The sequence below is a fragment of the Eulemur rufifrons genome, chromosome 28 (assembly GCF_041146395.1).
Source record: "Eulemur rufifrons isolate Redbay chromosome 28, OSU_ERuf_1, whole genome shotgun sequence".
Taxonomy (NCBI): domain Eukaryota; kingdom Metazoa; phylum Chordata; class Mammalia; order Primates; family Lemuridae; genus Eulemur; species Eulemur rufifrons.
The window spans coordinates 41534612-41549433 of NC_091010.1; the positions used below are offsets into that span (position 1 = coordinate 41534612).

At 42.6% G+C, this 14822-nt stretch overlaps 1 protein-coding gene across 4 annotated transcripts in view; it reads left to right on the forward strand.

Moving 5' to 3' along the window:
• The first annotated feature begins 1424 nt into the window (after window positions 1-1424).
• The window catches only part of EXOC6 (exocyst complex component 6), a 169808-nt gene continuing 156410 nt past the window's right edge, over window positions 1425-14822 (forward strand). The window contains exon 1 of one of the 4 annotated variants that reach the window (XM_069461027.1): window positions 1425-1510. In XM_069461027.1, coding sequence (XP_069317128.1) covers window positions 1425-1510 — 86 coding nt within the window. Of the gene's footprint in view, window positions 1511-14421; window positions 14550-14822 lie in introns of those variants that run through there. The other 3 variants (XM_069461029.1, XM_069461028.1, XM_069461030.1) reach the window with 3 other exon arrangements.

The following is a 14822-nucleotide window of genomic DNA, read 5'->3' on the forward strand; positions in this document are numbered from 1 at the left end:
GTCAGTTGGGGTTTGGCTGATCTGGCCTGGGCTTCGGTGGGCAGCTCTGTTTCAGATTGCCGCAACTGAATGGAAACACACGCTTCTCCCAGCAGGTCTGTGGATCACGTATCTCTCAGAGAAGGTTTTTCTTATGTGATAGCGGAGGTGCAAGAAGACAAATAGAAATATGTGTGGCCTTAGAAAGCCTAGTCTTGGAACTCACATACTGTCACTTTAACTCATATATTATTGGCCAGTGGAAGTCACATGGTTAAGCCTAAAGTCATGGGGCAGGGTATGGAAGCAGGCAGGGGTGAAAACTGATGTAATCAATCTATGACAAACGCCTTGTGGATATGGCATGCTTTGAATACCACATTTTTAAGAGAAGGAACTTTAATTTTTTTCACAGCCATTAAAATAATCTGATAAAAACTTTTAAAAAGAGCTTTATGTGGAAGAATGTCACTGATCATCCCTTTAAAAGACCCCTTTCTTGTATTGGGCAAGAAAGCATGAGGTTAAAGTCAAAGTTGAGGAAGGTCAAGTACAAATGGTAATGGGAGGTATGTGCCCATTTAGTTCTTTAGGCCTCCTTGTGCTGGCCGTAGGCCGTATTTTCCCTTGATACTTTGGGTCTCCAGTTCCTTCACTCTTTCTTCCTCTTAGTGGCCACCAGCTCACTTAAAATTCCGACATCTTCATGATCTTTCTTCCTCTCCATCAAATCTATTCTGCAGAAAGGATCTGGCAGATTCATTCACAGTGAAGCATAAGGAACTGAAAAGTATTAAAATCTAAGTGCCTCCAGAAGCATTAGTATTTGAACAAGAGATAAAAGAACTAAAGGCTCTATAATGGAAGGAATTCACACAGCAGAGAATAGGGTGGAGAAGCGAAGGAGATGGGGCATGAAGGAATTAGCCCAGTGACCTCAAAAGCACATCCCATAGCACATTTCATTTGTCCTGGACAAGTGACCTGCTTGGATTTGTGGGCAAGGACATAGTTGTAGCAATAACTAGGAGTATAGCTTTAGTTATATACATAGCATAAATAATATTAAATATATGCCCTATCAAATCAAATTTGATAAATATTTATAGCATAATGATTGTAATTCCTACTTACAGTTACTGTCTTTGAGAAACAAGTGAACAAATATAGCAGGCACTAGGCAGGAACTTTCTGAACTGTGTCAAGGTTAATAATAAGTAAAATGTTATAAGTAGAGACAGGACAGCGACAGCTGTGCAACATTCTTGGAAGCAAGGACTTTGATAGCGTGAAGTCGGACAGTGAGCTTGTTTTTGTTGCCTCCTCGGGTGAACAGAGAATCTTTATAATAATTACAAGGAAAACTACATTTATTTTATAAATTGCAATAGTCTTGCGCTCAAAACCTGATGTCTGCAGCTGGAAAATCAGAGGCATGTGGAGCAATGTTGGAAGAAGACACAGATCAAACCTCTGAGAATGTCCTGGCCGAGATTCAGTCTTTTGAGCTGCCCATTGAAGCTACTTTAAGGTAGGGCGACTTTATATTTTATTGTCTCCTCTCTAGGAGGTAGTCTTTTTTCCCTTTTTTAATACTACTTATAAAATAAGTAGCATAAAATAAGCAGTATAAAATAATTTTGAAAAACAGTTACAGTTCCGTATATACTTAATCTCAAAGTTTTTTTACCCTTAGAGAAATTACAAAAAATAATTAATCCACTTTTTTTGCATTACGCTTCCTAATTCCTCATCACAAGGTTAAAAAATATAAATGACTTTCAAATGATCAAAAAGGACCTCATACCATCTCCAAATAACTATTCCATCTCCATTCATATGAGGTTTCAATGGTTTTCTCTAAAATATCACTTAGTGAAAACCATCTGGAACGATTACACATACCAATGGAACCAATTTATACTTGGGTTGGATATGAGTTGTAGAAAGAAAATGTAGAATGTTTATTTGTGTTGTAGCTGCACTCTTGGGTATATAGTGACCTCTCAGATACATGTTTTTTGTTTCCATATAAGATTTAAAAATAGCTTCTTTGGTAATATGGGTATTAATTTGCACAGTTCAAGAACAGGATTAAAATGAAGGACTGTGTGTCATTGTGTTAAAAGGGCAGCTTGTAAAATTTAATTCTCGCTCCCTGCATCTGACACCTGTCAGTGTGGGAACAAGATGTTAATCACCGAATGTGATAGTGACAGTCAATAAATATTTGTTAACTAATATTTGTAGATTAAGTGGAAGGATTTGTGTGTGTGTGTGTGTGTGTGTGTGTGTGTTTGTGTAAGTACTTATGACCTCTCCATTCTCAGAAAGGCCCTAGGGCCAAGTGCTTCAAAATCCACTACAGTTTAAACTTGAATAAATTTTTCCGAGATATTTGAATTTTATTTTGCATTAAACAGAGTTTGAATCTTTTCAAAGGACTTAGGGTAGTGTTAGGGCCATGGTAAACTATTGAGATTTATTGGTTGATTCTTAGGTTATTGATACGTACGTACAGTTGCTAAATAATCACAACTCCATTATAACTGTTCCATATATTAATACCTTCACCTTATCTCAGTATCATGAATATCCTGTGAAGAAGGGCAGGTAATTTTTACCCTATTCAGTAGGTAAAAGAAACCAGAGCTATTTAGCAATGAGAAATGCAATAATTTTCTCCATATGGAACACACTTTATATTCTACCAGCACCTTCTAAAATTTGTGCATTTGCCTGGTAGCTAGGTGGTTAAAGTGCTAGGTGCTAGGTGCTAGGTGGCTAAGTCTAAAGGAAAACAAGAAAAGGGGTGAAAGGAGTCCAGATGTGTTTTATTTATTGTAGCCTCTGCTGCCATTACTGCTTCAGAGCCCTTGGCCTTCAACCTCTGACCCTTTCCACCTCTCACCGGGTCTTACAACCCTGGCCAACATCTACAGGCTTTGTCTGTCCTTGTAAGTATCCGCTCAGCTAGTCTTCTTCTGGTGCTGGACCTGACTGTCTCTCTTGGGGTTCTTGGATCTGTTTTACCTTCTATTCTGAGGACAAATATCCCCAGTAGCAATATTGTACCTGGTCTTTCTAAAGAAAAAATTATCTAGATCTGGCAGCCGCGGCATTCTCTCAGCATCACCCTGAAGAGTGGAGACTGCATAGATTTGTTCCCCAGGTGCTTCCCGGTCACCACCCAGTGGGCCTGGAACGCCCACTGCCAGCTTCACGTTTGGGTATGGAAATGGGGTGAGAGCAATCCTTTCCAAAGGCTACTGTTAAAACACATCTATGTTATTTTGGTGGGTAGAGTGGAGTCACAGAGCCCCTGCCAAGCCTCTGTCTGGGACAATATTAGACACAATTAGTTTTCCTAATTTCCGAAGCTGTTTCTCTAATCATTTGATTAGATGACAACTTCTTAGCCTGGCATTTGATGCCTTTCTACACATACCCATGCATATCACTGATTTTCCATTGTAACTACACTTATGGAACGTATCAGCTCACGTGGCCAAATAAGAGGGTTGGAAAATAAAGACAGGCCTTACATTTGGTCAGACTAGACTCTTTACTGTCTGACAACATGCCCCGAGATGTCCTTCCTCTCGGTGCTCATGGTTCCTTTCCCTTGTTGTTTGCTCTTACTTCTGCCTGCCCAAATCCAACCCACCTGACAAGGCACAGCTCAAATGCTCTTTCTCCTTGAAGCCTCTCCTGATTCCCCCAGCTAGATGTGAACATTGCCTTCTTTTTTTTTTTTTTTTGAGACAGAGTCTCACTCTGTTGCCCAGGCTAGAGTGAGTGCCGTGGCGTCAGCCTAGCTCACAGCAACCTCAAACTCCTGAGCTCAAGGGATCCTCCTGTCTCAGCCTCCCGAGTAACTGGGACTACAGGCATGTACCACCATGCCCGGCTAATTTTATATATATATATTTTTAGTTGTCCATATAATTTCTTTCTATTTTTAGTAGAGACGGGGTCTCGCTCAGGCTGGTCTCGAACTCCTGAGCTCAAACGATCCACCCGCCTCGGCCTCCCAGAGTGCTAGGATTACAGGCGTGAGCCACCGCGCCCGGCCGAACATTGTCTTCTTGAAGCCCTGAAGAATCCAGGGCATTTATTCTGACGTACATATGTATGTGTGTGTGTATTTTGTGTTATAACCATTTCCAAGCTAAAGATTCCTGAGGGCAGGGCCTGTGTCTCATATCTTCACATCCACTGCAGAAGTTTCCAGAGGGCCTGGCATGTATTAGCTTAGATAGATATATTTTGAACTAATTTGTATGAACTTATGGGCTACTAGTAACCTTGTAAGGCAAAAGAAAGGAGGCAGTTCAGAGAGAATGTTGTCATTTCAGCAAAGACGAGGAGGAGGCAGAAGTATTTGAAAACTACAAGCTCTAAGGGCAGAGAGGGTAGAAAAGGGATTTGGCCGGAGGTAGGCTGGCCAGCAGGGACACAAAGGCCCTGCCATGAGGCCCTGGAATGGACAGTGAGATAAAGGTTAGGACACTGAGACGAAGGGGCTGGGAATGCAAGAGAGAAACATTCCCGAAGAATCGAGATAGCGAGACTATCGAAGAGTTCTCCTACTCATTTTTCCCTGTCACAGAAAAAAGGCATTGCTTTAACAAACATTTTCTGCTGTAAAAATCCTAAACTCTGTTAGCTCCCTTTCTCTGCCCACCTTGGTTTTCAGGTAGGGAATCTCAGGTGAGCTGTTCAAGCTCAGTGTTCAGATCAGGCCCAAGTGGAGTTTGCTCCTCTAACAAGACCAGCTTGGAGAGCTTAGTGACTTAGAACTCAGAGATGGTTTCTACCTTTGTCATTTAAGGGTGACTCAACAGCTCTTCTTTCACAGAGCATGCAAATCTTCCTGGCACACTCACCCCCACACATCTTTCTGTGTGGGGAGCTTTCTAAAGAAAAAATTATTTGGATCCGGCAGCCACAGCATTCTCTCAGCGTCACCCTGAAGAGTGGAGACTGCATAGATGTGTTCCCCAGGGGCTGCCCTGTCAGCAGAATGCCCACTGCCAGCTTCACGTTTGGGTGTGGAAATGGGGTGAGAGCACTCCTTTCCAAAGGCTACTGTTAAAACGCATCCATGTTATTTTGGTGGGTAGAGTGGAGTCACAGAGCCTGACAAGCCTTTATCTAGGAGGATGGATCTCCTCTATCGGAGGAGTCGTGAGTGGGTTGTTGGAATGAGGAGTCGCTGTCACCCTGCCCAGGCTGTGTTCTTCCCACCTCCTGCCTTCATATTTGGCTGCTCCCAGAGCAGGCTTCCCCCAGGATGGTCCAGCCTGTCTCCTGCCTGACTCTCCCAATGAGTCTTTGGGTCAGCTCCTTTGGCCTTCTTTTTGGAAGAACAGACAAGACTCAGACGATTGTGAGGTCCTGTGTTTGTTTTCATTTTACATGTGAAATGGTATTAAGCCCCATAGCATTTTTTTTTCTTTTTTGAGCAGGGTCTCACTCTGTCGTCCAGGCTGGAGTACAGTGGCACGATCATAGCTCACTGCAGCTTTGAACTCCTGGGCTCAAGCGATCCTTCTGCCTCAGTCTCCCCAGTAAGATGCGACTATAGACACGGGCCACTATGCCTGGCTAATTGTTTTATTTTTTGTAGAAATGGGGTTTCACTGTGTGGCCCAGGCAGGTCTCGAACTTCTGGCCTCAAGTGATCCGCCTGCCTTGGCCTCCCAAGGTGCTGGGATTACAGGCATGAACCACCACGTCTGACCCCATAGTATTAAGTTCGAAGGAAAGATCGTTTCCGAGGAAAGCTGAGACACTATACTTTTTCCATGGTTTATTTGCATTGCCAATGAAACATCCTTTAAAGCCATCTCAGACAGCTATAAAGTTTAAATTGGGGAATAAAATTCCAGAGTGGAAAAGTGGAGTTTGATATTAACCATGCAAGTGGTGACTGAACTTAAGAGAAAAGGGAGACATGTAAAGAAAGGCCTATTGCTAGTGGCTGTGTTGTCCTAGCATGGCTTAGCTTCGGGCATTCAAAATCTCCTAGCTGGCAGAATATTAGTAGGCTGAAACTCACCAGCAGGTGGGGCCTGGAATTAGTTTTGCTGCCCTAATCCTTTTGCCTTGGGCATCACTGTTTTCATCATGCTGCAATCACATCCTAATTTCCATTGGATTTTCTTATTCTGTTTAGGTTTCTTGGTTTTCACCCCAGTCCCTCCGTTTGGCTTAGATACAAGGGGCTCCTTGCCAGCTCCTCCCTCTAGGGGGCGTGCCTGCCCCTGGGAGGCTTAATGGCTATCTGGAAGCATGTTAAAGAAATCTGCAATTTTGGTGCCTGTTTTACTCAGCATTACCAACTGCCTTGAACAAAGATAGTCATTAGGTTTCAACTAGCGTATCTATTTGATGTATTGGTAATGGTTGCCTGAATCCTCATGTCAAGATAATTCTAATAATTTAGTGATGGTAGGGATAGTCTTAAGATAGGGTAGTAGCAGTGTTCATAATATTTATAATATTTACCACATTCACAGGAGAGCTTCCTGCTGCCAGGTGTCACCCATTAGATCTCCCCTGGATACTGACTCAGACCTGGATGTAACCTGGGGCTCGTTATGCCTCCTTGGGTCCTGCAGGTGTGTTGTTAGCCCCTTGGAACAGGTTCAGTAGTAGAATGTCTGAACTGATTCGGGTTCAGAAGTTACAGTGTGTTTTGTTGCTGTAGCAGAGCCTAACTGAGATGAGAAAATCATGGACACGAGGTAGGGCACTGCCAAGTTAGCAGGAGGTAGAGAGTGTGGAGCATGTCCAAAGAAGGCCCTGCAGAGGGCTGGGAAAAATAGGAGGAAAAGGGAATTGTACAAGATGACGTACCAGAAGAAATTTTTGTAATTGTTTTATGATAATATAATTGTTTTACATTTGTATTCACAGCCTTTTTCAGGCTCTTTTCCAAAAGCTGACCATGAAGTTTTATCAGGTTGAGAGCAAACAGGATATTGTAGTTCTCTGACTTTAATGTTTTTAGGAATGGAGATAATGTGCTTTTAGGAAAGGACAAAAACATTTTAAAAAAACCAGATAAACCTAAACTGAATACAATATAAAATCTTAGGATGACATACTAAAAGAAAGAAAAATTTAACAAGTTAAATTCAGCTGTAGATATTCTAGAATATGCTTGCTACTTAGATCTTTACAAATGTAAGAGTTCTACCAAATCTTATTTTATTAAGTATAATAATTAAGATCAAAGGTTTAAGTGTTACTCTAAACCAGACACTTATTAATTGTATGATTTTGGCCTCAGTTTCTGAAACTATAAAATGGGGATTATAATAAAACCTATCTCGAATGGTTAGTGCACATGAAGTGCTTAGCACAATGCCTGCCTGGCACATAGTAAATGCTCAATAAATATAAGCGAGTACTATTATTGTCTAATTTACATTTGAGATATATAATCCAGTATAATTTAATAAACATATACTTTAGAGTCTTGACATAAACAAGCACTCATAACATCTTAAAATTCTGAACGAGTGGAAAAATATTATGCAAATTAAAAAATTATTTTTATTAATAATTGACAAATAACTGCATATACTTATGATACAAAATGATGTTTTGATATATGTTTGCATTGTAGAATGATTAATCAAGCTAATTAGCATATCCATCACCTTACATACTTAACATTTTTTGTAGTGAGACCATTTAAAATCTACTCTTTTAGCAATTTTGAAATATATAATACATTATTGTTAATTATAGTCACCATTCTGTGCAATAGCTCACTGAAGCTTATTCCTTCTGTCTAACTGAAACTTTGTACCCTTTGCTTAATATCTCCCCTTTTCCTATCCAGCCCCCTCCCCAACCTCTGATAACTACCATTCTACTCTCTACTTCCATGAGCTTGACTTTTGTAGATTCTGCCTATAAGTGAGATCATGTGGAATTTGTCTTTCTGTGCTTGTCTTAGAGTAATGTAAATTTTACTTTGGTTGCATAATATTCTGGGGAGAGAGGTATCCCTTTTTAAAATCACATTCACTAATGCTTATATTTTATACTAATGCAATGTGAACTCAATCTCTAATGAGAATGGTGTAGTGTGCTACATATTGTGGATATATAAGATCAAGACCTGGAAATTCCTTGCTGACAGGGAGCTTGTATTTTAGTGAGGGGAGCTAAAAATACGCAAATTAAAAAGTGGCAATAAGTGCTTTGAAAAGTAACAAAACAGAGTAAGGGATAGGAGGGTCCAGGGCTTTTACAGACAGTGGCCAGAGAGTGTCAGCTATCATCATCATTATTATTATTTCATTGCATGACATTAGTTACATTTCTAAACCTGTTTTGCCAAAAGGAAAGAAAGAAAAATAGGAAAGTGAGAGGAGAGGGCGGGGGCGGGATACCAAGGAAAGAGGAGACTGGAACACAAAATATTGCTCTTAATTGCTCAGTGGACATCAAAATGTGTAGTTTTGGGATAAGCAAGCTAATGGTGCTTTCAGGACATTGTTCTAAAGGCAGGGATAGCAACAATTTGTGGGGCCCAATGTACAATGAAAATGTAGAGCTCCTTGTACAAAAATTACTAAGCAATACAAGATGATGATGGCAGAGTATTCAACCAAGTACAACCGCACAGGTTACACATCCATGAGCCAGCCCTGTCTGAGAGCTTAACACAGAGCCTGGCATACGGCAAACATTCAATAAAAATAGTTCTTTAATGAACAAAATCCGGGGCTAATTACTTTTGAACTCCTCTGAGGACTGGTGTATATTTCAGGAAAAAAAATGAGTTTATTTGGCTTCAATTTCAAATTTCCTTGTATTGTTCTCCATGGTAAGGTCCAGATCTTTATGGAACAGCAGACAGGGTTTTGCAGCAGGAATCCTCCCAGATGGGCTGGGCGTTTATTCTCTTGCACTTACAGAGTGTGGCCACTTGAGGTCACCATACCTCCAGGGCAGAAACTGGAGGAGTGGCCCTGTGACTGGACATCTGAGATGAGTGGCTAAAAGCCATGGGGAAGGCTTAGTTTATCAGAGCCAATGTATAAGGACTGCCTGTACTTTACATTTTGATACAGTTCTGCAATTACATAAAAAGGGTCTAAAATTCTTTAAGAAACATCTGAATGATACTAGCAACATCTTGAGAAGATCAAGATAGGATTCCCGGGTGGAGGGGAGGAGAATCTTTTTGTAGAGATGTACCCTACCTCATAAAACATGCCTTTACAACATTAAGCTTAACGTGAGAAATATTTGCATATGGAGCTTTCATTTAACAAATATTAATTGAGCACATACTATATGCAAGGCACTGGGCTGGACAGTGAACAATACAGACATTGTCCCTGTACTTGACTTAGGAGCAGTGCCTGGGAGTAGAGATAGACTCAGTGATTTGCTTCCCACCATAATATGTGCCTCAAAGGATGCATGAGCACTGCCCCCAAGGACAATGAAGAGGCACTTTCCTTATAAGTACAAGATCCAGAGGGCTCACTAAAGTGGGTCTGAAACCAAGTCTAACCCAAATACATGTTCCTGTTTCCTCCTCTATGATAGCAGGGAACAAATTTCAGGGAGTTTCCACCCATTGAGCATGCAGAAAACCCTGATATGCAGTAGGGCTATTTTGTTAACGATTAGAAAAAAGAACATTTATGTGTCTACTTTTAATTTTTATTTTATCAAAGAGGAAGATAAATGCTAGGCTACTAACAAATGCCTGATAATCCTAGCCTCCAGTGCTAATGTGGATTGAGCTCTGGGCTAAACATTATACATACGTTATCTTCTTTAATCCTCACAGTTTGGTGAGCTAGAGACTCTTATGGTCCCTAGTTCAGACTTGGAGAAACTGAGGCTTAGACAAATTTAAGTAACTCCCCAAGGCCCAACATCTAGTAAGAGAACAGTTGGAGGCTGGGCATGGTGGCTCACGCCTGTAATCCTAGCACTCTGGGAGGCCAAGGTGGGAGGATCGCTTGAGGCCAGGAGTTCAAGACCAGCCTGAGCAAGAACGAGACCCTGTGTCTACAAAAAACAGAAAAATTAGCTGGGCATGGTGGCTTTGGCCTGTAGTCCCAGATACTCAGGAAGTTGAGGCAGGAGGAATGCTCAAGCCCAGGAGGCTGCAGTGAGCTATGATGACGCCAGTGCACTCTTGCCCAGGCAACAGAGCAAGACCCTGTTTCAAAAAAAAAAAAAAAAAAAAGATAAGTTGGAATTTGAACCCAAGTAGTTAAATACCAGACCAGGGCAGCTGCACTCTACAGCCTCATTCCGAGAGAGGAGCTTTCCTAAGATAGGTTATTAGACTGTAGACAAATGGCTCAAAGTATAAGTTGTCAATGACTGAGAATTTATTTACAAGTTAAATCCTTACTTTACTGGTTAGTTTTGTACTGGACACAGAATGCATCTCAGGCCCTGCCAGTCTTCCTAGTGTGTCTTCTTCTTTTAGTAGTCCTGAAGATTTTGGTTGGATCTCTGGAAGTCAATATCCATTGCCAAAAAATAACATGCATGAGCAATCTGCCTGTGTGTACCCTACAATCCCCTCAGCTTCCTCAGGCCAGACTAATTCAATCATTTATCCCTTGGGTGGGCTTTTTTTACACATTTATATATTTGGTATATCTATGTCCATGACTAAAATCTACAGTTAGTTATTTAGGACACTTAGCTTTAAATTTTTAGCAAAAACCTCCAGGCACTAACAGAACTTTCAGAAGTCTCAGAGGGAACCAGCAGAAACTGTTTCAGAAGGAGAAGTGGTCAATGGACTTCCTTCCACGTTTACTTGAACTCCGGGGAAGATACCGTTGCTTATGTTGAGGTAATCTTTATGGGCAAATGCTGAAACAGGCCTGGTGTAAAAAGTGTCTAAGCAGGGCTGGCTTCCCAGACCAGGGCCATTTGGAGCTCTGTTTGGATAAGTGGTGTCAAGATTGGTGAAAAACATGGGGCAAGGTGTGGGTAAGGGATGCTCAGCAAAGGAATGCCCCAGCAGGAGTCATTTGCCAAACAGGAAGCTGGCCTGTGTCACATGCCCTGCTTTCCTTGTCTTCCTTTATTCTTTAGAACAATGAATTCTGATTACGTATTAATACATCAACTGAGCTAAGATAGTGTTCCATTTCCTGTAGAGAAAACTAGCTTTTCATTCTCTTTGTATGAGTGGCTAAAATTTGTTCTCATTTTTTGTATTTTTTCTTTTTTTTTTTTTTGAGGCAGAGTCCCGCTCTGTCACCCTGGCTAGAGTGCCGTGGCGTCAGCCTAGCTCACAGCAACCTCAAACTCCTGGGCTCAAGCAATCTTTCTGGCTCAGCCTCCCAAGTAGCTGGGACTACAGGCATGTGCCACCATGCCCAGCTAATTTTTTCTATATATTTTTAGTTCTCCAGCTAATTTCTTTCTATTTTTAGTAGAGACGGGGTCTTGCTCTTGCTCAGGCTGGTTTCGAACTCCTGAGCTCAAACAATCCTCCTGCCTCAGCCTCCCAGAGTGCTAGGATTACAGGTGTGAGCCACCACACCCAGCCCCTGTTCTCATTTTTAATGTTTTGGTTTAAGTTTCAATTTTCAAAAGGTTTATTTTCCTCTCCCAAGAGCTGAACCTGCAATTAGGGTGTGCTAACACCAGGTGGTGGTGTCTCAGTCATCTAAGAAGAGGCAGTCAGCCAAGGAAAAAGTTCAGGTTTTTACTAATCAATAAAAAAAATTGGTATGAAATCTCTGTACAAAGATATTTGGCTTGATCCAGGAATAAATTTTTAAATAACCAGAGGAATAAATGAAGTTTATATCCTTTGATGAAAGTCCATAAATATTGTTTCTCACACTGGAGTTCTTGATAAAAGCCAGCATCGGGGAATTTCAGGTAACATTCTCTGTTAGTGTTGTAGGTTTCTATTATGGCAATCGAATATAACCACATTATTAGACATTATATTCAATGTTAATATATAAAGAGCAAGTTTGAAGAAACTAAGTTTTTATAATTTGATATTTTTACCAATCATATTAATCAAACTCCTACCTCTGCTCAGAACTATTTGTAATGCTCCTTTCTAATTCATCCTGAACTCTTTCCAATAGTTTCAGAGCTTCAGCACTATTTGGTTTCAAAACCCCTCTAGCTTTCTCTCAGGTATCTGTAGAACTCTATGAGGAACTATAGGAAGGTACAAAATTAAAGAAAAAATCATCTGAACTCAAGGACCTTAACATGGTGTGACAATGCTGGTGGATTTGGGAAGAGATTTTCTGTACCTGCATATTCATGCAGCACAAGGAAGTGGGATTACCAGAGGAGGTCTGGATTCTCACATACCGTCAAGACAGTGGAAACAAGGGTGAGGTTATGATGACTTCACACTGGCCTGTAATGAGGTTTCATGGTGGAATGAGGAGACTCTTTCGTCTTTCAAGCCAGTATTCACTGAGGTTCCCTGGGGACCAAGTGTACAAAACAAACAAAACCCACAAATGAATGAAAAGGAACTAGTCAAAACAAGCGCAAACTATTGGGGGAGTGAATAAATGTACTAAATTGAACCTGTAGTCACTATAGAAGGTTGTGATTAGTTAAGGGAATCTTTATGAAGGCAATAAATTTTGAGTTGAATTTTCCAAGAAGGAGAGAGATTCCAGATTACTAAGGAGGGCATTAGTAACATTTACAGGCCCTTACTAAGTGTGGCAGGCAGAATAAAGACCCCTCAAAGATGCTGGTATTCTAATCTCTGGAACCTGTGATGATGTTACTTTACATAACAAAAAGGTTGTGATTAAGGTTAAGGAACTTGAGATGGAAGATTATCCTGGATTAAATAGTTGGGTTCAATCTAATCACATAGGTCCTTAAGAGCAGAGAATCTTTTCCAGCCTAGGTCAGAGTCAGAGGAAGACGTGACTATATAAGAAAGGTCACGAGATGTAATATTGCTAGCTTTGAAGATGGAGGAAGGAGATCACAAGCCAAGGAATGTGAGTGGCCTCTAGAAGCTGGAAAAGGCAAGGAAACAAACTCTCTCCTAGAGTCTTTGGAAAGGAACACAGTTGTGCTGACACCTTGATTTTAGCCCAGTGAGACCTGTGGCAGACTTCTAACCTACAGAACTGTAAGATAATACATTTTGGTCATGCTAAGCTACCAAATGTGTGATAATTTGTTACAGCAACAAAAGAAAACTAATACAATATGGGACTGGGATGGCAATATGAGGTAGACACTACTATTGCTGTCATTTACAGATGGGGAAACTGACATATAAAGGGATTGGGTTCTTGCCCAGTGTCACACAGCTGTGAAGTGACATTAAGAATTAATGTTTTCAGACATCTGACTTCAGAGCTCATGCTCGTAACTGTTATACCATATCACCTTCCAGGATTTTGTAGGGAGGAGAATATAGGTAGGATTTTAGTAAAAGCTCGTTGAGGGGGATGAATTATGCAGCTGGGTAGCAAAGAGGTTGGTTGGCTTGAAGGGAAACCCAAAGCCTGGGGTTAATGGAGATCAGAAAATCCTTGTCCCTCATGCTGGATTTGTACTCTGTTCCTGATTAATCTTCCCCAGCTGCTGCTTTGATCATGGCAAACTGGTTTATTCAGCGTCCCACAAACATGTCATTAAGCAGGACTCTTTTCTACACTGGTACCTTTGTCCAAGCCACCGCTTCTTCTCTCTTTCCCACCTCTCTGCTGCAAGAGCTCTCACCTCTCCTCAGCCCAGCGATTGGGACATTTGGGTTCAAGGCCTTAGGCATAAAATCATACATTGCCTTGGGCCTCTTTTGTGTCGTTGCCATCAAGTGTTTTGACTTCTTGTCATTTATTTTTTTTCTGGCGTTTTTATAATTTATTTGCAAGTTGGCTGGCCTCTGTGAACTTCCTGAGGGCAGGGACATGACTCCACCTAGACTGGTTGTCATGGTCATCTGGAATCTTTGTTCGTTCCTGAAATAAATCTTACTATCACACAGTTTTGCTTTTCTTGAGTGCATGTTTTCCTTTCCCTGACTTCCCACCATCCAGAGTGTATCAGGCTCCCTGGTAAACGTTCCCGTAGTTTTTACTACAGATTAAGGCTGATTATTTGATTGTTCATTTTTCTCATTGCTACGGTATCCCCAAGGTGTAGCAGAGGGTCTGGGACACAGAATAGAAGAACATGTGTTAAAGTCAAAAGGCCAGCAGGGGCAAGTCGCCGGGGAGAGCAGGAGGCCACTCGGGCCCCAGTCACCGCCAGCAGCACCTTGCCCTCCGGCAGGTGCAGGAACCCGCTCGCGCGCCCGCGAGCCTCCGCCCCAGCGTTCCGCGCGCCCCCGCGCCGTCGTTCCTCGCGCCCCGCCCCGCCCCGCCCCTTCCCGCTCGCGCCACCTGCGGCTCGCCGCCGACAGTCGCGCGGCCACGCGCCTCGCCGGCCCCTCAGCTTCCAGCCAAGATGGCGGAGAGCAGCGAGGGTCTGGGCACCGTCCCGGAGCACGAGCGAATCTTGCAGGAGATCGAGAGCACCGACACCGCCTGCGTGGGGCCCACCCTCCGGTAAAGCTGTCATTCCCTCGGGATTTCGGGCCGCCCCTGCCGGCCGCTCCTCAGGAGCAGGGCGGGGCGTCCGCCGCCGGCCGCGCGCGGAGCAGCCCGACAGGTGGTGCGCGCGGGGGCGGGCGAGGGCGCTCGCGGGTGGCGGGACCTGCACTGGGGCCCGGGCGGGGCAGGGAGGGCAGCTGCACCTGTTGGCATAGCCCGCCCCAGCCTCGGGAGCTGTCATCGAGCAGCTGGTGGGTGTGGCTGCCGCAGCGTCTCTGACCCCGGGAG